This window comes from Panthera tigris, chromosome A3 (genome assembly GCF_018350195.1).
Source record: "Panthera tigris isolate Pti1 chromosome A3, P.tigris_Pti1_mat1.1, whole genome shotgun sequence".
In the NCBI taxonomy this organism is placed as follows: Eukaryota; Metazoa; Chordata; class Mammalia; order Carnivora; family Felidae; genus Panthera; species Panthera tigris.
Genome location: NC_056662.1, coordinates 50,734,055 through 50,755,307, shown reverse-complemented (window position 1 = coordinate 50,755,307; position 21,253 = coordinate 50,734,055). Strand labels below are relative to the sequence as shown.

At 35.4% G+C, this 21,253-nt stretch overlaps 1 protein-coding gene across 4 annotated transcripts in view; it reads right to left on the bottom strand.

The window, feature by feature from the left end:
* Window positions 1–3,478: 3,478 nt before the first annotated feature.
* Window positions 3,479–21,253, bottom strand: part of SEPTIN10 (septin 10) — a 65,328-nt gene continuing 47,553 nt past the window's right edge. Inside the window, exons 9-12 of one of the 4 annotated variants that reach the window (XM_042981034.1) lie at window positions 12,442–12,574; window positions 6,910–7,097; window positions 6,312–6,394; window positions 4,802–5,142 (exon numbers count right to left, since the gene is read on the bottom strand). In XM_042981034.1, the coding sequence (XP_042836968.1) occupies window positions 4,979–5,142; window positions 6,312–6,394; window positions 6,910–7,097; window positions 12,442–12,574 (568 nt within the window). In that variant the 3' untranslated portion in view covers window positions 4,802–4,978. Of the gene's footprint in view, window positions 3,780–4,801; window positions 5,143–6,236; window positions 6,395–6,909; window positions 7,098–12,441; window positions 12,575–21,253 lie in introns of those variants that run through there. The other 3 variants (XM_042981036.1, XM_042981035.1, XM_042981037.1) reach the window with 3 other exon arrangements.

Sequence of the window (21,253 nt, the reverse complement as noted above, 5' to 3'; positions counted from 1 at the left end):
GATCCCTGGCCACACCTTGATTTTAGCCCTGTGAACCCCATGTCAGCCTTCCAGCCTGCAAGAATGTAATACACTGTTTTTTAAGTCAATAAGTTTGTGGCAATTTGTTAGAGCAGTTGTAGAAAACTAACACATATGGTGAGGGAACAGGAAGCTGGCGGACTTTCCAAAATGACTGAACCATTTTGCATTCCCACCAGCAATGCAGTGTTCTAGTCATTCCACAACTCCCCACCTTCATTTTCATAATGTCAGGTTTGTTGTTTTCAACTCTAGCCATTCCAAGCCTCTTTCCTTTCTTCTTGGTTGTTCTTCCCTTGGTTTTTTAATCTTAATATATCTTTTAAAAAGATAAGAAATTTGGATTTTTTTTCTATTTCATTAATTCCTGTTTTCATCTTTATTATTTTGCTTTGGGTTTAATTTACTATTCTTTTCCTAACTTCTTGAGATGAATGTGTACAACATTGGTTTTCAGCCTTTTTTCCCTCCTAATACTAGCATTTAGGATTATAAGTTTTAGCCTTTTTTCTCTTCTAATGCTAGCATGGAGAATTATAAATTTTGAGCCTAAGCATAACTTTAGCTGTTTCTCACAAGTTATGATATAGGTTTTCATTATCATTCAGCTCAAAATATTTTTCAAATTTCCTTTTTGATTTCTTCTCTGACCCATGGGTTACTTAGAAGTTTATTTGCTAGTTTCCAAATATATGGGAATTTTTGTTACTACTGATTTCTATCTTAATTATATGATGATCAGTCTACATGTAACTCCTTCAGAAGGTACTCAGGCTCACTTTGTAGTCAAATGTCCTGGTCAGTTTTCATAAATCTTCCCAGTGGGCCTGAAAGCAGTGCGTGTTCTGTGATTTGGGGTATACTGCTCTATAATTAATTGTTCTCCAGGCCAATGTGGTTGAATGTTTTCTTCAAGGCTCCCATATTTGTACTAATATTGGTCCGCTTGGTCTATCATATACAAAAGGTGTATGGAAATCTCCCAGAGTATGGATTTGCACACTTCTCCACATATTCTCATCAATTTTTGCTTTAAATATGCTCACAGAGGCTGTAAGGTACATACAAATTTGTTGTTATATATTCTTGTATTTGAAGGTCTATCTCCAACAATACCTTTGCGTTAAAGTTTTTTTTTTTTTTAATATATAGAAAATATAGCTACACATTAGCTTTTGGTTAGAGTCTGCATGATGTACCTTTTCCTATCTTCTGTCTATGAAGACAGAGAAAGTTTCAGGCCTCTCATAAAATGATTATAGCTGATTTTTAAAGACTTTGTCTAAAAAAATTACAGCATGTAATCAATGTGATAACATATTTACTTGGGTCTACATCTATCCCATTTTTAAATGTTTTCTGGTTGTCATACCTGTTTTATTTTCTTTGCTTTCTTTTGAATTATCATTTATTAGACTAGTGTTCCCTCTGCCAGTTTGAAAGTTACACACTTTACTGTGTTTACATGTACTCTTATGAAGTCTCATGTTACTGGGCTGACTGGGACTCATTCTCCTCCCAGTTAATGGAAGAACCTTAGATGACTTGATTTATCCCACTCCCCCAATTTATATGCCACTCTAGTCTTGTGTTTTAGTTTTCTGTATATTTCCAACTCTTTAAGACATTATCATTGTTTTGCAGTCATTATTCATTTAGATTTATCCATTTGGTTACCACTTCCATTACCATATATACCTTTCTGCATCCGTATTTTTTTAAACACTACTTATTTATTCTGTTACACAAGAACTGCTCACCTGTTTTCAGTATGGAGGTTCCTCAAAAAATTAAAAATAGAATTACCCTATGACCCAGCAATTGTACTACTAGGTGTTTGCCCAAAGGATACAAAAATACTGATTCGAAGGGGCACATGCACCCCAATGTTTATAGCAGCATTATCAACAATAGCCAAATTATGGAAAGAGCCCAAATGTCCATCGACTGACGAATGGATAAAGAAGATATGGTATAGAATACTACTTGGTGATGAAAAGGAATGAAATCTTGCATTTGCAACAACATGGATGGAACTAGAGAGTATTATGCTATAAAAAATAAGTCAGTCAGAGAAAGACATACATTATTTCACTCATATGTGGAATTTGAGAAACTCAACAGATGAACACAGGGATAGGGAAGGAAAAAATAAGAAAAACAGAGGGAGGCAAACCATAAGAGATTCTTAATACAGAGAACAAACTGAGGGTTGCTGAAAGGGAGTTGGGTGGGAGGGAGGATGTGTTAAATGGGCTCTGGGCATTCAGGAGGGCACTTCTGGGATGAACACTGGATGTCATATTTAAGAGTTCAGGTTCTACTCCAGAAACCAAGACTACACTGTAGTCTTGAATTAAAAAAAAAACTTTAATTAAAAAAAAAAAAAAAAAAAGAACTGCTCACCTGGACTGCAGTCTCTCTACTGAGTCACCCTGCCCAAGCCAGTTCCAGCTCCTCCAATACATCTTTTCTGCTAACTCTGGAGGAATATGTGACCATGTGAGGTCAAATCTTTCTATGGCTCCTACTGCCTGTGGGATTGGGTTTATAAACTCTTTCTTGATCTGTCCCCTAATTCTAAAATTTCATCCTCACTCTTTTTCCACATCTCCCCTATACTCTCTACTCATAGTTAGCTATTTTCTAGAGTACACAGATATTATCAAAAACATGCTATTCCTTGTACCTGAATTATGGTTCTCCATTCACATATCTAAAAAACTGCTTCCAATCCTTCAAGACCCAGTCACTTCCTTGAGTGCTTTCTTGTGTTCTGTGGGTGAGATAAAAGCCCTTCTGAGACTACTCTATGTGTAAATTTGCTCTCTTGTCTTGTTACTGTTCTGGTTGCTCCATTAGGGCATGGCTAGCCTTAACCATGTGTATGCCTATTTCCTAGCCCAATAGGAAAATGGGGCCTAAATTGAGTTCTTCTTCAAAAAGGGGATAATAGTCCCTGTAATGTTTTTTTCCCCCTTTGTGTTTTTCTGAAGCTGAAATCATAGTCTATGTGAAAAAGCTTTAAAGATCAGACAAGTATGTAAAGATTAATGGTTGATAATGAGGTAATTGTTTCACATGCTTTATGGAAAACAAATTACCAAAACATGTCTAGCTTTATTTTGTTCCCAGGGAATTTATTAATTCAAGCTTCATTGGATCATAACTCACTTTGTAACCCTGCACCTGGATAGTGAAGAATAAATCAGGTTTGTAAGAAGAACATGAACATTATAGTATATTTGTTCTCAAAACTTTTGAATCTCAAATGAATGAAATAAATTAAAGATCACATTGTCAGTTGAAGCACATGTGGTGAGTCTTGCTTACAGCAGAGTCAGTAGTAGTAATAAATGATTACCCTTCTGCTAAGTTCAGAGTCTTGGGCAGGTTTCCATAATCTTTTCAACTAGAAAATTGAATAATTTTTTTTTAACATTGCCAACAACCAATCTGGCATTTAAACTTACTTTATTAAAGTTGAGGATAGCTGTTTAATACATAGTTTGATATAATAAAACTACAGATGACCAGCACTCACATCACATAATTGAGTTTCCAGGATGACACTCCCCTCAGCTAACGCTCAGTGCTGTGGCAGTGGATGGGCTCTGTACGACAGGCTACCTGCCCTCAGGGACTCACGGGCTCTCCTGCTCTCACCTTCCAGCTGGGCTCTGTACACCAGGCTACCTGCCCTCATGGACTCAGAGGCTCTCTTGCTCCCACCTTCCAGAACTTGGGCATTACTGATCCTGAGAAGAAAGTTCAGAGCTTTTTCTGTGATACTTATAACTTACTTTACTAATGTTTTAAAAGGCTAAGAGACATTTGTGAATTTCAAATGCAAAACTGGAATTTAAGGTGTTTGTTCTGATAAATTATGCTATGAAATGAAAGGTTTTATTTGCAACTTATACAATTTCATGAAAATATACACTGCTCAGAATCTGACATAGGCTAAGTAAAACATTTTGTTTTCTGAAAAATACTGGTAATATACACCTCTGTCTTAAAATAATTCAAACACATGATTAAATGAACTAATTTTGACAAAATGTTTCTTTAAGATGACAGTTTGCAAAAAGAAAAGTTAAAGTAATTTTAAACCAATTTTAGTAAATACGTAGATATATTTTATTTGTCAAGAGGATATTTTATTTAGGATATTCAAGTACAAAAGTGAAAAATTATATACCTATGACTGTTAAGAAAAAGTTAGAAGGCATCCAATTGTTCTAAGAATACTATGAAGGCACTGAATTCAAATATCTCAATATATGAGTTATCTAAATTTTTATATCTTTAATATTCAGATGCTGACAGATATTTTCTTAAGAAGTATTTTTAATAAGACAATTCAACCTTATGATTTTTTTTCCCTGGAAGACAGTTTTAAACATATAAAATATCCTAATGAAATAGAGTGGCAACACCCCAGATTCAAAGGTACTCATCACTAGAAAAGGGATTTATACCTGGATGTTATTACTTTCAAACATATCTTGCTCCATCACAACAATACTTCAACCACAATAAGGTATAGTGAAGCATAGAAGGCCATCATGTTACATAATTTCATACAAAAGCGTAGGATCATGTTATCAATTGGATAATGGTACAAAAATTAAAAACTTCTATAAAACTATTAAGAGATTAGAGCTTCAGGTATATAATACATTTTAAAACATATTTCCCAAATTTTACCTTTGGTATGTACAAAAAAGGAGTTCCTCTTGGAATATAAATGCAATCAGATAGCCATACAATGAATGAGTTCTGTATTTTCAATGTCATTGACACTTTGCTCCATGGTACAATGCATGTAAGTGACAATAACCGGGCAGCAGGAAAAATGATCTACATTCATCACAAACCAGCAACTTGAAAACCTCTAACAACAGTGAATATATAAGTGATATCATTCACTGTGGCTTATATATTAACTTTATACTTAAAAGCATTTAAGTGCCATTTGTGGCCATTTGCCAGATATAGAATAAGTGATACAGAAAATAAAAACAGCAAGAAAATCAGAGCATACTTCTAACATTTTAATAACTTTTGCTTGTGATGACCTTCTATGATCTGGAACCTTTGTTTTACATAAAATTGGAGCTGGAAAGAGAAAAAAAACCTTTTGATTGGTACAATAAAAAACTATATAGGAAATAAAAATTACTAAAATCATTAGTTTTACAAAGCTTTTACAGAAAGAGCAAATATACATCTAATATACTATAGGATATTTAGCTATGGGACTTTGGAAAAGAAAAAATAAAAATACCTCATCAAACTCTATTTTCTTGAATATTAATTCTTCTGAGCTCTCAAAAAACTATGGGCTTTGCCCTTACTTTATAAATAAGAACACATACTAATGGTTGTTAAGTGGAGCAGGGTGACAATTTTTACAAAGCAAATGTAAGCTGTCTTTCATACATGGAATAAACTTGGGGAATCCAATTTTAGTAACACTGGATTAAGATGAAAGGATGAGAAGGTAAAAGGTCCCTTAACTGTACAATTCAAAGCATATCTGAAAGCAGTAATAAACTATATTTATAGCTTATCTTTTGAAATTCAATTATTGAATAAAAATAGCTATTAAAAATCATATACATTTTTTTGACAAGTAATTGCATGCCCACTATATAGCAGGCACTGTTATAGGCTCTAGACATGGATGCATCAATGAACAAAACAAAGATCCATGCCCTTGTAAAGTTTATATGGAAGGATCACACATGAGAATTCCTTCCTTCTTTCTTTCTTCTCCCCAAACTATAAAATCCACAGGTCGGCTAAATCCACCAAAACCCTGTGGATTTACTTCTCCATAGTTTAAAAATTGGAAAGTCCCCATGGTCCAATGTTAGGTTTCCCTAATTATTTGAAGTAAGTCACAATATTCTGAAAATGCTGGGTTTGAAATAAGATATGATGATAAAATTAAATCAGAAATGTTGCTCTGTGAGGAACATAAGGAGAGCTGGATGCTGCCAAAACAGAGGCAGCTGGAATAAACTAAGGCAAAGAGTCACAGAGAAGCACTCTCAACAGAACAGGTTAATGATGAATTTCAAGAAGAGTCAACTAGGCAAAATGACAAGGGCATTTTAAGTAGGAGAAATAAAGGACATAAAATATAGAAAAGAAAAAAAAAACAACTTATTTTCTAAAATGTTGGTAACTTTGATTTTAACACATACCCCAAACCTATAAGCCTTGAGATTATCATCCAAATGCTACTCATGGCCACCCCATTGTACAGGGGCCCTCTCTACCTTCCTCTGCATCTTTACGTCCACCATTGATTTCACAAGCTCTGACATCAAAGCACAGGAGTTCAAATCGATAGCCTGGATCCCTTATTAAAATAAAAATTCTCACAAAATCATTATCAGTAGAATTTATAAAATAAAAAAAGAGAACCTAAGAATTTGGTCTTTTATCAAGTATTACTTTACTTCTATGATTCCCCAACAAAGTATATACATGAAATTCAAAATAAATATAACCAACGGTAGGTAAGTCAGCAGTTATTAGAAATACAGGCTAGGTGACAAAATAAGAGCAACCATTCTTCCCCCCAGGTAGCTGACCCTTTCTACATTATGATACTTTTTTTTCACTCATTCATTTGCTCAGTTTGGCAAATATTTACTGAGCACCTAATATGTACCAGGTGCTATTCTAGATGCTGCAGAAACAGCAGTGAAGAAAAGGGATAGGTCTCTGCTCTCAAGGAGCTGATATTTTAATCACAAGAGGTTGACAAGGAATAAGGAAACTGGTAAGTTCAATGAAGATCAAACAGGGCAATGAGAAAGAAAGTAATGGAGGAATGGGGCCACCAGAGTCAGGGAGTTGGGGATGGCTTACTTCTTACGGTCTTTGTCCTTCTTCAGGTTGCTGCCTGATGCCATGTAGGACTGGTTCTGGTATATCTCTGAAGTAGCTTTCTTTTTTGAGAAAGCGATTATTTCTTCTTCCAAGAGTCTTCTCTTTTCTTCAAGCTTCATTCTCTCTTCTTGGTGAACTCTTTTAAGGTGCTCAAATTTAGCCTGTAGCTGTGAAAGAAAGGTGCAGTTCCCATCAACAACACATTGTGGCAGCACATGCACAGGAATGTTCTCCGGCTTAGCAACAATTTCTAACACTAACCTACACAGCAATCTACAAGTTTTCCTGATGTCTCGAAAGTTCATGCTTTAAGTAAAAATGTACATATGGAACTGCCTTGGTAACTTTAATTATAAATGAGTTCCCATGCAAAAGATGCATGAACAAAAACACATAATAAAAAAAATACAGTCTCATGTAAAATCCTGTTTTTTTTATTCTAATTTTATTTTTTCATTTTTTTTTAAACATAATTGATTATCAATTTAGCTAACATACAGTGTATACAGTGTGTTCTTGGCTTCGGGAGTAGATTCCCATGTTTTTAAAACATTTGACCTTTTCTTAGAGTTTTCATTTTCTTGCTCTGTATATTTCCCTGCAAAGCCTCTTCAAATAAAACTCTCTAAAATCCATGCTTAATAAAAGTGAGGGACACAAATTACAAAAGCAAGTTATTTTCCAAATAAAGTTACCAAATATAGTGAAACTGTTAAAAGTTCTATTGGTAATCTTGCTTGGAAAGTGTCAATTGTCAATTTAAATCAAGAACCTTAAAAATCTATTACATTTTCCCACAGTCATTCACCTTCTTGAAATCTAAGCTAAATCAAGAAATCCTAAATTGAGTAAGTTTTATTCATAAAAATAATCACTGTAGTTGAGTTTACAGCATAATGGAAAACATAGCCCACATCTAATAAAGTCAAAAAGTAAATTTGTGCTAAATACACTCAATGCAACCATTAAAATCAGTTTGTAAAAGTTTATAACATTATAACATGATATTTCCTTGGTTTGTTTATCTAGAAAAAAGAATCTAGGGACTTTAGTGGATCCTATATCAATCAGCCGCGTGTCTTGCCTGCCAAGAACACACGCACAGCATCCAAAATCTAGATAAAAAAGGTAACTTTTTGAATTCCCTGGTCTAGTTAGATAATGTTTAGTATTTTCAGGTCTGGGTAGCATTCATATAAAAAAGTAGGACTTGGTTTCTAGAAAAGATGGCATATAAGAAACTGAAGAGCTAAACTCCATCCTAATAAAAATTCACTGTTCCAAATATGGAAGAGGTTGTCTTGTGTGCCAGTAAATCCTGACAGGAGATGTATTTAAAAGGAGACAGAACAGGATTGAAACAGATTAAGTAAAATTCTTCTTCCCTAAAATGATTTTATTCCTGAGGATGGCATTTCAGAGAAGCATCAGTTCCTTAGTATTTGCTTATTTCATAGTTCCTGCTTTTACAAAAATTTATGTGTGTGTGTGCATGTGTATTTAAAAAGTGGGGTTCATCTAGTTGTCATTCAAATCAATGGTATACATAGAGTCACAACTGAGTATGTGTGTTTCTCCTATAAATGTGGGAGAGGAGCTGAGTAAAGCCTGGAAAGACAGGATACAGGAGTGGATTTAGATTATGTGTATAGGAGTAGATTTAGATGACATGTACAAAGACATCTCTGATTACTTAAATGTAGGCTGTATACTCTATATGCATAAATATCTTGAAAGGTTATAGACTACTTCATAGATCATTCATGAAGTTGACTAAAAATTGCAGAAATACTACAAAAAGAAAAGTGTTTTTAAAAGGGAGGCAGAGATAGGTATGACTATTATTTACATAATGTGGAATTCACAACTTTTGACAGCAGCAGTCTATTCCATGTACATAAAGCACTCACTTACAGTTCCACTATTTAATTCAAACATATTTCAAATATTCAGAAGCAGTGTTTACAAAAGATATAGCATATTGGTGATACTGTCTTAAGGGCATTGGTGAGAAGTTATCAACAGCACAAAAGGTCTCCTGTTTTCTTGACCCTGACTCTAAAGTATTAATGATACTGGCTTTACAGTATTAAAACTAGCCATGAAGTACCTTGTAACATTAATAAGAGAGGCCCAGAATCTACTGCCTATAATGCTATATAGTTAAAAATTTAGGGAGCACCTGGGTGGCTCAGTCAGTTAAGCATCCAACTTCAGCTCAGGTCATAATCTCATGGCTCATGAGTTCAAACCCCGTGTGGGGTTCTGTGCTGACAGCTCAGAGCCTGGAGCCTGCTTCGAATTCTGTGTCTCCCTTTCTCTGTACCTCCCCCACTTACACTCTGTCTCTCTCTCAAAACTAAATCAACAGTATGGAGGTTCCTAAAAAAATTAAAAAATAGATATACCCTATGATCCAGCAATAGCACTGCTAGGAATTTACCCAAGGGGTACAGGAGTGCTGATGCATAGAGGCACATGTATCCCAATGTTTATAGCAGCACTTTCAACAACAGCCAAATTATGGAAAGAGCCTAAATGTCCATCAACTGATGAATGGATAAAGAAGATGTGGTTTATATATACAATGGAATTCTACTTGGCAATGAGAAAGAATGAATTCTTGCCATTTGCAGCAATGTGGATGGAACTGGAAGGTATTATGCTGAGTGAAATAAGTCAGAGAAGGACAGATATCCTATGTTTTCACTCATGTGGATCTTGAGAAACTTAACAGAAGTCCATCGGGGAGGGGAAGGGGAAAAAAAAAGTTACAGAGAGGGAGAGAGGCAAACCATAAGACACTTTTAAATACTGAGAACAAACTGAGGGTTGATGGGGGGGGAGGGGAAAGTGGGTGATAGGAATGGAGGAGGGCACCTGTTGGGATGAACACTGGGTATTGCATGGAAACCAATATGACAATAAATTGTATTAAAAAAATAATAAATAAATAAATAAATAAATAAATAAACATTAAAAAATTAAAAATAAAAGTCTATAAAGGATCTACTGACAAACGGTCTTTCTCTTTTTCTTTCAACCATGTGATTTGAAATTCAACCCTGAATTTTCAATTTCCTTTTAAATAACACACATTTAAACAAGATAATCTTGTGTCGGATTTAAAAAATTAAAAACTCAACTATAGGGGCGCCTGGGTGGCTCAGTCAGCTAAGCATCCAACTCTTGATATCGGCTCAGGTCATGATCTCAGGGGTCATGAGACTGAGCGCCACATCAATGTGGAGCCTTCTTAAGATTCTCTCTCTCCCTCTACCACTCATGCTCACTCTCTCTGTCTCTGTCTCTCTCTCTCTCTCTGAAAAAAAAAAAAAAGAAAAAGAAAGGAACAACTCAACTGTAAACCACTTCTACATCTTTTCTCCTCACTGGAAAAACTAAGAATCATGATATATGAGAATTAAACTCTTAAATAGTTTCACTCTACTTCTATCTTAAAGATGAATCTACTAATGAAAAAAAAGTCAGCATCCTCATTTCCTGCTCATTACAACTCTTTCTTCAATTTTTATACTTAAAAATAACTCAAAACTAGGGAACTATTCTTGGACAAAAGAGACTAAACAAACAGAATACCCGAATGTGATATGAGACCTACAACTGAATTCCAGTTCAAAAATAAAAAACTAAAAAATCTGTAAACAAATAAAAGAAAAAAAAACAATAAAAGACCATCTTGGACAACTGGGGAAATGTGACTGTGGACAGGAGATCAGGTGAGATTATGGCATTCCCATTAATTTTCTTAGGTGTAATACTAGTACAATGGTTATGGAAGAAAATGTGCCTAACTTCAGAGATGCACACTGAAGTGCCTAGGGATAAAGTGTCATAATGTCTACAACCAGCTTTCAGATGACCAGGGAAAAATGGACACCCCTCTCTCCCAGATGCATACACACACACACACACACACACACACACACATACATATATATGTATATATAAAATAAAGGTGGCAAAACACCCATTGCTAAATCTAGGTGTGGGGAGGGACATAGGTAGGTACCCTTACTTTCACGTTCCTGTTTGAACTTTTTCAAAATAAAAAGTTCAAATTCAAATTATAAAAAAGATATATTAGACTATTAATTTTATAAAACTACTTACAAGTATACTTGAAAAAATAAATTTGTAAAATTATAAATAATTCAGAAAATCTTGTATTATCAAGTTCACTTGTATTAACATTTTTGTCTTAGAAATTCCTTTTTGAACTCATCCTTTTTGACTCTCATCTTGAATGTGGCCATTTACTTAAAAGTAGCCATTGTAGTTAGGTCTATAGAAAATAGTTTAACTCAAATAAAACTAGTTGCTTGAAGAACTAGAAGCAAACAAAACTATGGAAATAACTGCAATGTTTGTGTGTGCATGTGCACATGTGTGCCAAGGTTATCCAAAAGTGATTTGACCACCTGACTGGTCTAGAAAGCCTGAGTTCAAACTCAGAAGAGTTACTTAATTGTTTTCATAGTTACCTGTTTCATGGCATCAACCCCAACAGCTCTCAAGAACTCTCAAGAAAGGTTTTATTAAGCCACGGCTAAAACATTTCTGGTTCAAAGTTAAGGTATTTATTCTATTAGACATTCTTTCCTGCTTTGCTGAAGATTAGTTGACCATAATTTTACTATTAGGTATTTACCCAAAGGATACAAAAATACTGATTCAAAGGGGTACATGTTCATAGCAGTGCTATCAACAACAGCCAAACTATGGAGAGAGCCCAAATGTCCATTGACTGATGAATGGATAAAGAAGCTGTGGTATGTGTATACACACACACACACACACACACACAGCCTCAAAAAGAATGAAATCTTGCCATTTGCAACAATGTGGATGGAACTAGAATGCATCTACTAAACAGCGAAATAAGTCAATGAGAGAAAGTCAAAAAGCATACCATATGATTTCACTCATAAGTAGAATTTAAGAAACAAAACAGATGAACATATGGGAAGGAGGGGGAAGAAAAAGAGCCGGAAACAAACAACAAGAAACTCCTAACGACAGAGAACAAACTAAGAGTTTATGGAAGTGGGTGGGAGATGGCTAGATGGGTGATGGGTATTAAGGAGGGGACTTGGTGTGATGAGCACTGGGTGTTGTATTTAAGTAATGAATCACTGAAATCTACTCCTAAACCAATAATTGCACTGTATATTAACTAAAGCATAAATAAATAAATAAATAAATAAATAAATAAATAAATAACAAAGTTAAGATACTTAAAACACCTATTAGTGACCTAGTCCCCTTGGAGAACCATTTGTAATGGAAGACGATTTGCTCAAAAAAGCCAAATTTTTATTTGATTTCAGATTTTTAAAAGTCTGTATCCAAAGACTATGTGTTAAAATAGCTACTTTTTAAAGAACAATAAGTACTCTCCAAAAGCATCTCAGCTAAATTCTTGAGATAAATCTCTCAAACAGGACACCTAAAAAACAAATGCAGATCACATCAAACCAGTGTACTTGCCTCTCTTTCAGCTTCTTTCAATATGGCTTCTTTCTCCTTTACTCGCTGCACAAACATCTGCTTCATTTCTTCTTCCTTCCTCTGACGTTCACCATAAAATTCATGTCTTTTGGCTTCATAGGTCTCTTGAAGACTACAAAGTTATTTGTGGTACTCTCATGTTAAAAAACGATGTAGGAAACTTTCAAACAGTCAAACATCTTGGATTAATCCTCATAAGTATACCATACTTTCCAATACCCTCTTACACACAGCAACCCAAAACATGATATTTCCTATAGCAATGAGACATAAAAAGCCACCAGTGACACAGCTAACAGAGAGTACTGGACTTCTGAAATCTCTGCTTTTTATAAGCCCTTTACAAGAAGTATTCTAATTTTACCCCAACTGAATTCCTCTTTCAGTCTTTGTTAATTGGCATCACTGTGTCTGAAAACCTTGAAGTCTTGAAGTCATCCTTGACTCTACCCTTACCTTATCTGATCACCAAAGTCTGGGAGTTCAGTCTGTGCTCCTGACATCATTTCATTCCAATCTTCTGATTTTTACAGATATCCTAGCTCAATCTTGGTCATTTTCTGCTTTCACTATTGCAATATCATAACTGATTTCTGGGCTTTTAGTTCCTCTTTCACTTTCTTCTTTCTTTTCACTCCTAAGATTTTCCAAAAAGTCCCACAAATCTCATCTTTTTTTCCATTGCACTAGTTCTGTTATCTACAGAATAAGGTCCCACCTCCTTTAAATAGCACTCAAGAAACTTCACAAGCTGGCCTAATTCTACCTTTCCAGATTCATTTCTTTTAAAACAAAAAAAACTTTATTTATTTATTTTGAGAGAGAGAGAGAAAGAGACAGAGACAGAAAAAGAGAGAGATGGGGGAAGGGAGAGAGAGAGAAAGGGAGAGAGAATCCCAAGCAGGTTCCCTGCTGTCAGCACAGAGCCAGACGAGGGGATTATGAGATCATGACCTGAGCTGAAATCAAGAGTTGGATGCTTAACCAATGGAGCCACCCCAGATGCCTCTCCAGATTTGTCTCTTAACAAACAAATCTAATGCCCTAAGGTTCCAGTCATAACAGCCTACTCATTGTTCCTAAAACACACCACAAATTTCATGCTTTAGCTTATGTGTCTCCTGTGCTTCCCATGTTATTGCCCACCTCTCAATCCTCATTCTACCCATCTAATCTTCTACTTCTCAAGGTCAAATTCAAATGCAACTTCCTCTCTAAAGCCTCCCATAGTCTCCCCCATTGGAACTAACTGTGCCTTTGAAGCATTCTCATGGCACTTTGTACCTTTTCCTTGGCATTTATATCCTATCTGCCTCTCTCTTCCAATAGATCATTATCTTTGTAACGTGACTATACAGCAAAGCTCTCTAGACATTTCAGTCTCTTAATAAATGTTCATTTGGTGACAGAAATTGGCAGAAAGTAGAGCCAGATTTAACCAACCAGAGAAAGGACTGTATTGGAACACTATGCCTAGCTGCTCTTTCTTACTTATAGCATTTCAGATGTACTTCTTATACATCAGAAATGTCAAGCCCTTCCATTTCAACTCACTATGAGACTATCCTAAAGATGTAACAGGGAACACAAATGCACCTTCCAGCTGTGTTGCAGTTAGAAATTTCTACTGCTTACAAAAAAAAAAAACTTTACATCTAAATAGATATAAAATGTGATAAATTAAGGCATTTTACAATCTTACATGTTGTAACTGGAGAAATAAATCTTCCAAGTATAGAATTTTAAAAGTTCATGAAGAAATAGAGTAAGAAATGTTGCATAACAGCTATTATGGCTTATTGTGTGTGGTATGCAAAGCAGGTGTTCTGAGGAGGAAAAGATCCTAAACACTTTCTTTAAAAGCAAAATGTACAAACTGCCCTAGATAAGCACATAAATGTCCCAGATCTCAAGAACATTTTGCTTTTTACCAGGCTTTTTGCTTTTCTGTGGTTGTTCTCATTTTTGTTCTTTAAACATTTTTTTAATTTTTATTTATTTTTTTTAATTTACATCTAAGTTAGTTAGCATACAGTGCAACAATGATTTCAGGAGTAGGTTCCTTAATGCTCCTTACCCATTTAGCCCATCCCCTCCTCCCACAACCCCTCCAGCAACCCTCTGTTTGTTCTTCGTTTTTAAGAGCCTCTTATGTTTTTGTCCCCCTCCCTGTTTTTATATTATTTTTGCTTCCATTCTCTTATGTTCATCTGTTTCATATCTTAAAGTCCTCATACGAGTGAAGTTGTATGACATTTGTCTTTCTCTGACTAATTTCGCTTAGCATAATACCCTCTAGTTCTATCCACGTAGTTGCGAATGGCAAGATTTCATTCTTTACTCATTCATTACTCCTCATTACTTGCGGAATAATTAATGAATTATTCTTTATTATTTCATTACTCCGCATTACTTCTGGAGTAATACTCCACTGTACATATATACTCATTGTGGTTTTGATTTGTATTTCCCTGATGATGAGTGATGTTGAGCATTTTTTCATGTGTCGGTTGGCCATCTGGATGTCTTCTTTGGAGAAGGGTCTATTCATGTCTTTTGCCCATTTCTTCACGGGATTATTTGTTTTTGGGGTGTTCAGTTTGATAAGTTGTTTATAGATTTTGGATACTAACCCTTTATCTGATATGTCATTTGCAAATATCTTCCCCCATTCCATCAGTTGCCTTTTAGTTTTGCTGATTGTTTCCTTTGCTGTGCAGAAGCTTTTTATTTTGATGAGGTCCCAATAGTTCTTTTTTGCTTTTGTTTCCCTTGCCTCTGGAGTCATGTTGAGTAAGGAGTTGCTGTGGCCAACGTCAAAGAGGTTTTTGCCTGCTTTCTCCTCGAGGATTTTGATGGCTTCCTGTCTAACATTTAGCTCTTCATTCCATTTTGAGTTTATTTTTGTGGATGGTGTAAGAAAGTGGTCCAGGTTCATTTTTCTGCATGTTGCTGTCCAGTTTTCCGAGCACCACTTGCTGAAGAGACTGTCTTTATTCCATTGGATATTTTCCTGCTTTGTCAAAGACTAGTTGGCCATATGTTTGTGGGTCCATTTCTGGGTTCTCTATTCTGTTTCACTGATCTGAGTGTCTGTTCTTGTGCCAATACCATACTGTCTTAATGATTACAGCTTTGTAATACAACTTGAAGTCTGCGATTATGATGCCTCCTGCTTTAGTTTTCTTCTTCAAGATTACTTTGGCTATTTGGGGTCTTTTCTGGTTCCATTCAAATTTTTGGATTGTTTGTTCCAGCTCTGTGAAGACTGCTGGTGTTATTTTGATAGGTATTGCATTGAATATGTAGATTGCTTTGGGTAGTATTGACATTTTAACAATATTTGTTCTTCCTATCCAGGAGCATGGAATATTTTTCCATTTTTTGGTATCTTCTTCAATTCCTTTCATAAGCTTTCCATAGTTTTCAGTGTATAGACTTTTCACCTCTTTGGTTAGATTTCTTCCTGGGTATTTTATGGTTTTTGGTGCAATTGGGACTGATCCCTTGATTTCTCTTTCTGTTGCTTCATTGTTGGTGTATAGGAATGCAACTGATTTCTGTGCATTGATTTTATATCCTGCCACTTTGCTGAATTCATGGATCACTTCTAGCAGTTTTTTGGTGGAATCTTTTGGGTTTTCTGTATACAGTATCATGTCATCTGCGAAGAGTGAAAGTTTGACCTCATCCTGGCCGATTTGGATGCTTCTATTTCTTTGTGTTGTCTGATGGCTGAGGCTAAGACTTCCAATTCTATGTTGAATCACTGTGATGAGTGGATATCCCTGTTGTGTTCCTGACCTTAGGGGAAAAGCTCTCTGTTTTTCCCCATTGAGGATGATATTAGCGTTGGTCTTTCACATATGTCTCTTATGATCTCAAGGTATAATCCTTCTATCCCTACTTTCTTCAGAGTTTTTATCAAGAAAAGATGTTGTATTTTGTCAAAGGCTGTCTCTGCATCTATTGAGAGGATCATGTGGTTCTTGTTCTTTCTTTTATTGATGTGATAAATCACATTGTTTTGTGGATATTGAACCAGCCCTGCATCCCAGGTATAAATCCCACTTGGTTGTGGTGAATAATTTCTTTAATGTATTGTTGGATCCAGTTGGCTAACATCTTGTTGAGGATTTCTGCACCCATGTTCATGAGGGAAATTGGTCTATAGTTCTCCTTTTTAGTGGGGTCTCTGTCTGGTTCTGGAATCAAGGTAATGCTGGCTTCAGAGAATGAGTTTGGAAGTTTTCCTTTCATTTCTATTTTTTGGAACAGCTTCAAGAGAATAGGTGTTAACTCTTCCTTAAATGTTTGGTAGAATTCCCCTGGAGAGCCATCTGGCCCTAGACTCTTGTTTGGGGGGAGTGTTTTTATTACTAATTCAATTTCTTTACTGGTTTGGATCTGTTCAAATTTTTTATTTTTTCCTGTTTCGTTTTGGTAGTTTATATGTTTCTAGGAATTTGTCCATTTCTTCCAGATTGCCCATTTTGTTGGCATATAATTGCCCATAATATTCTCTTACTGTTTTTATTTCTGCTGTGTTGGTTGTGATCTTTCTTCTTTCATTCTTGGTTTTATTTATTCGGGTCCTTTCCTTTTTCTTTTTGATCAAACTGGCTAGGGGCTTATCAATTTTGTTAATTCTTTCAAAGAACAAGCTTCTGGTTTCATCGATCTGTTCTACTGATTTTTTGGCTTCAATAGCATTGATTTCTGCTTTAATCTTTATTATTTCCTGTCTTCTTCTGGTTTGGGGCTTTAGTTGCTGTTTTTTTCCAGCTCTTTAAGGTTTAAGGTTAGGTTGTGTATCTGAGACCTTTCTTCCTTCTTTAGGAAGGTCTGGATTGCTATATACTTCCCCCTTATGACCACCTTTGCTGCATCCCAGAGGTTTTGGGCTGTGGTGTTATCATTTTTATTGGCTTCCATGTACTTTTTAATTTCCTCTTTAACTTCTTGGTTAGCCCATTCATTCTTTAGTAGGATGTTCTTTAGTCTCCAAGTATTTGCTGTCTTTCCAAATTTTTTCTCGTGGTTGATTTTGAGTTTCAGTGTTATGATCTGAAAATATGATCTCAGTCTTTTTGTACTTGTTGAGGGCTCATTTGTGTCCCAGTATGTGATCTATTCTGGAGAACGTTCCATGTGCACTGGAGAAGAATATACATTCTGCTGATTTAGGATGAAATGTTCTGAATATATCTGTTAGGTCCATCTGGTCTAGTGTGTCATTCAAAGTCATTGCTTCCTTGTTGACTTTCTATTTAGATGATCTGTCCATTGCTGTAAGTGAAGTGTTGAAGTCCCCTACTATTATGGTATTATTATCAATGAGTTTCTTTATGTTTGTGATTAATTGATTTTTATATTTGGGTGCTCCCACATTTGCAGCATATATGTTTACAATTGTTAGGTCTTCTTGGTGGATAGACCCCTTAATTATGATATAATTCCCTTCTTCATCTCTTGTTACAGTCTTTATTTTGAAGTCTAGATTGTCTGATATAAGTATGGCTACTCCGGCTTTCTTTTGTTGACATTAGCTAGATGCTACTCCATCCCCTTACTTTCAATCTGAAGGTGTCTTTAGGTCTAAAGTGGGTCTCTTGTAAGTAAACAGCATACAGATGGATCTTGTTTTCTTATCCAGTCTGTTACCCTATGTCTTTTGATTGGAACATTTAGTCTATTGACATTTAGAGTGAGTACTGAAAGATACGAGTTTATTGCTATTGTGTTTCTTGTAGAGTTGGAGTTTCTGGTGGTGTCCTCTGGTCCTTTCTAATCTTTGTTGCTTCTGGTATTTTTTTTGTCTTTTCTCCCCTCAGAGAGTCCCCCTTAAAATTTCTTTCAGGGCTGGTTTAGTGATCACAAATTCCTTTAATTGTTGTTTGGGAAACTTTTAATCTTTCCTTCTATTTTGAATGACAGCCTTGCTGGATAAAGAATTTTTGGCTGCATATTTTTCCAATTCAGCACATTGAATATATTCTGCCACTCCTTTCTGGCCTGCCAAGTTTCTGTGGATAGGTCTGCTGCAAACCTGATCTGTCTTCCCTTGTAGGTTAAGGATTTTTTTCCCTTGATGCTTTCATGATCCTCTCCTTTCCTGAGTATTTTGTGAATTTGACTATGATATGCCTTGTTGATGGTCAGTTTTTGTTGAATCTGATGGGAGTCTTCTGTGTTTCCTGGGTTTTGATTTCTGTGTCTTTCCCCAGGTTAGCAAAGTTTTCCACTATGATTTGCTCACATAACCCTTCTACCCCTTTTTCTCTCTATATATATTCTGGGACCCCTATGATTCTGATGTTTTTCCTTTTTAATGAGTCACTGATTTCTCTCATTCTTAAATCGTGCTCATTGCCTTAGTCTCCCTCTTTTTTTCTGCTTCATCATTCTCCATAAGTTTGTCCTCTATATCACTGATTCGCTGTTCTGCCTCATCCATCCTTGCCACCATGGCATTCGAGATTGCAGCTCAGTTATGACATTTTTTTATTTCATCCTGACTAGTTTTTACTTCTTTTATCTCTTCAGGGAGGGATTCTAATCTATTTTTGACCCCAGCTAGTATTCTTACTATCGTGATTCTAAATTCTGGTTCAGACATCTTGCTTTTATCTGTGTTAAGTCTCTGGCTGTTGTTTCTTTCTGCTCTTTCTTATGGGGTGAATTCCTGCTGAGTTCTGTGGCTCAGGTTGTGCAGATTGTTGTGTTAATCCTCCAATCAGTTTTCTAGGGGTGCAGGATGGTTTAGCGTTGATCTGGCTGTATTTCATGGATGTGAGATGCAAAAAGACTTCCATGCTGTTCCGTAATCTTGGCTCCTCCCTGTTTTGGTCTTATTTTAAAGAAGCCTCTAAATCTATCAGGCTACCTTCACCATTGTCAGAAACCTCACTACATTTCACCAGCCCCATATTGGATTTGATAGTCTTTGATGACAAACTTGATTTAAATAATATGTGGAATTTAAGTGAATTTTAAAATGTTTTCAAAAGTTCTCATTATCTGTTCATACATAAGCACTTGAGTTGCTTAGGAGGAAAATAAATCTACCTGGTAAAGAGAAAAGACCTAACATTTGTTGAATAGCTGCTAACAGCAAGGTAATTTTCTGGTAATTCCCGTATCTATCTAATTCCCATACCATCTGTGAAGATCAAGCACTAATACTCTGTTTTACAGATAAGAAAACTAAAGCTCAGAAAGGTAAAGTAATCTGCCCAAAGCAACATAGTTGGTAAGTAGAAAGTTGGAAATTGAACCAGGTCAGATTTTTGGTTTTTTTTAAAGATAAAAATGTACTACTCCTGCATATTTTCCACCATGTCATATGGTTTTTCAACTTTGACAACCAAAAGCCAATTGTAAGTAAAGAAACCTGCACTATCTTTCAAAAAGTCATAAAGAAACTCTTAGAAAATCTGTAAGGGAATGATTTATTAGTTAGTGTTGTAAAACTAAGACAACCACTGTTTACTATCATGGATTTATTCATTAAATGAAAATGAAAAAATGGTTTTCTTGCTATTTTAATATAAAATTCTTGCTTTTTCTAATATAAAAGTAGCTTGCTGTGAATATTCAACGCAACATATTACTATACTTAAAGTATCACTGTTGAAAACCAAAGAAGAAAAAAAATTCTCAGAAATTCATTTTCATCAAGAAAATCACTGCAGTCCCTTCACTTGGGATTTCTTTGTGTTTCATATACAGTTCTAATAAACCTGCTGAACTTTCTCCATTTCTGCTGTAGACTAAATGCAAAAGTTATTTATTTCTTGAGAATTCCAAAGACACAAATTTTATAACACAAAAAAATCACGCCAAACACTTAAGCAACTCTAAAATACTACAAAAATCTTCTTTTCAAAACTATAGGTCCCTCAAATCTATAGGTCCCTTCTATTCTCTAATGTTAAAGATGATTAATTTGGGGAATAAGAGTGGTTATGTTAATCTAAAATAACTTGGGGATTTAAGGAGCTTTATAAGCATGGCTGATCTAGCTTAAATAACTAAAGATCAGTTAATTAAGACTAGAGGAGAGTATAATGCCATTTACTGGGACCTCATGATAAGCACCTGAACAGTGTTGGGAGATTAGGATGCTAACTATGACTCAGCATAACTGTTCACAATAAAATGTAAGTGGAAAACAAGCTGACGGTATGGCAGTGAAGAATAAAGGTCATCCTAACAGGTTCATAGAACTATTTTTTATTGATAGATATAATAGGGATGGATTTCATATGCCAACCAAATCACAGTGACTATTTTTACATACACCCCAAATTAAATGGAAAACATTGCCCAGAAAATAGAATACAACGTCTTGAAGCTGTAAAACCTTCCTAAGACATCAGGCTATACTGAATTATAGAAGCTTTATCAGATAATTCATTCACAAATGAGAAAACACCAAGAGAAGAAACATCTGCCATGCCTGACTCAAGAAATCCAGTAAGAAATTTCTTCTCTCTTAAGGATGGCAGAGGACCCATGCAGGCAGAGGTCTTCCTTACACTGAGATCTAGTTCCCCATCTTTTCTTGCTTGTTCCCTATCCAATCTGAAATCTGGCATAAATTGAAGAACCTCCTTTGCCAATTTTCCATTCTTCTTCTGATTTGTGAGCGGATGTTTCCCAGACTGAAGATATGCTCAAAAAAAAAAAAAAAAAAAAAAAAGATGTTCTAAGCACTCTTTGATTCCGACTGCCCACCATCTATCTATACCTCCTTTTGGTATTGTTACCTGATTACCTTTTGGAGAGC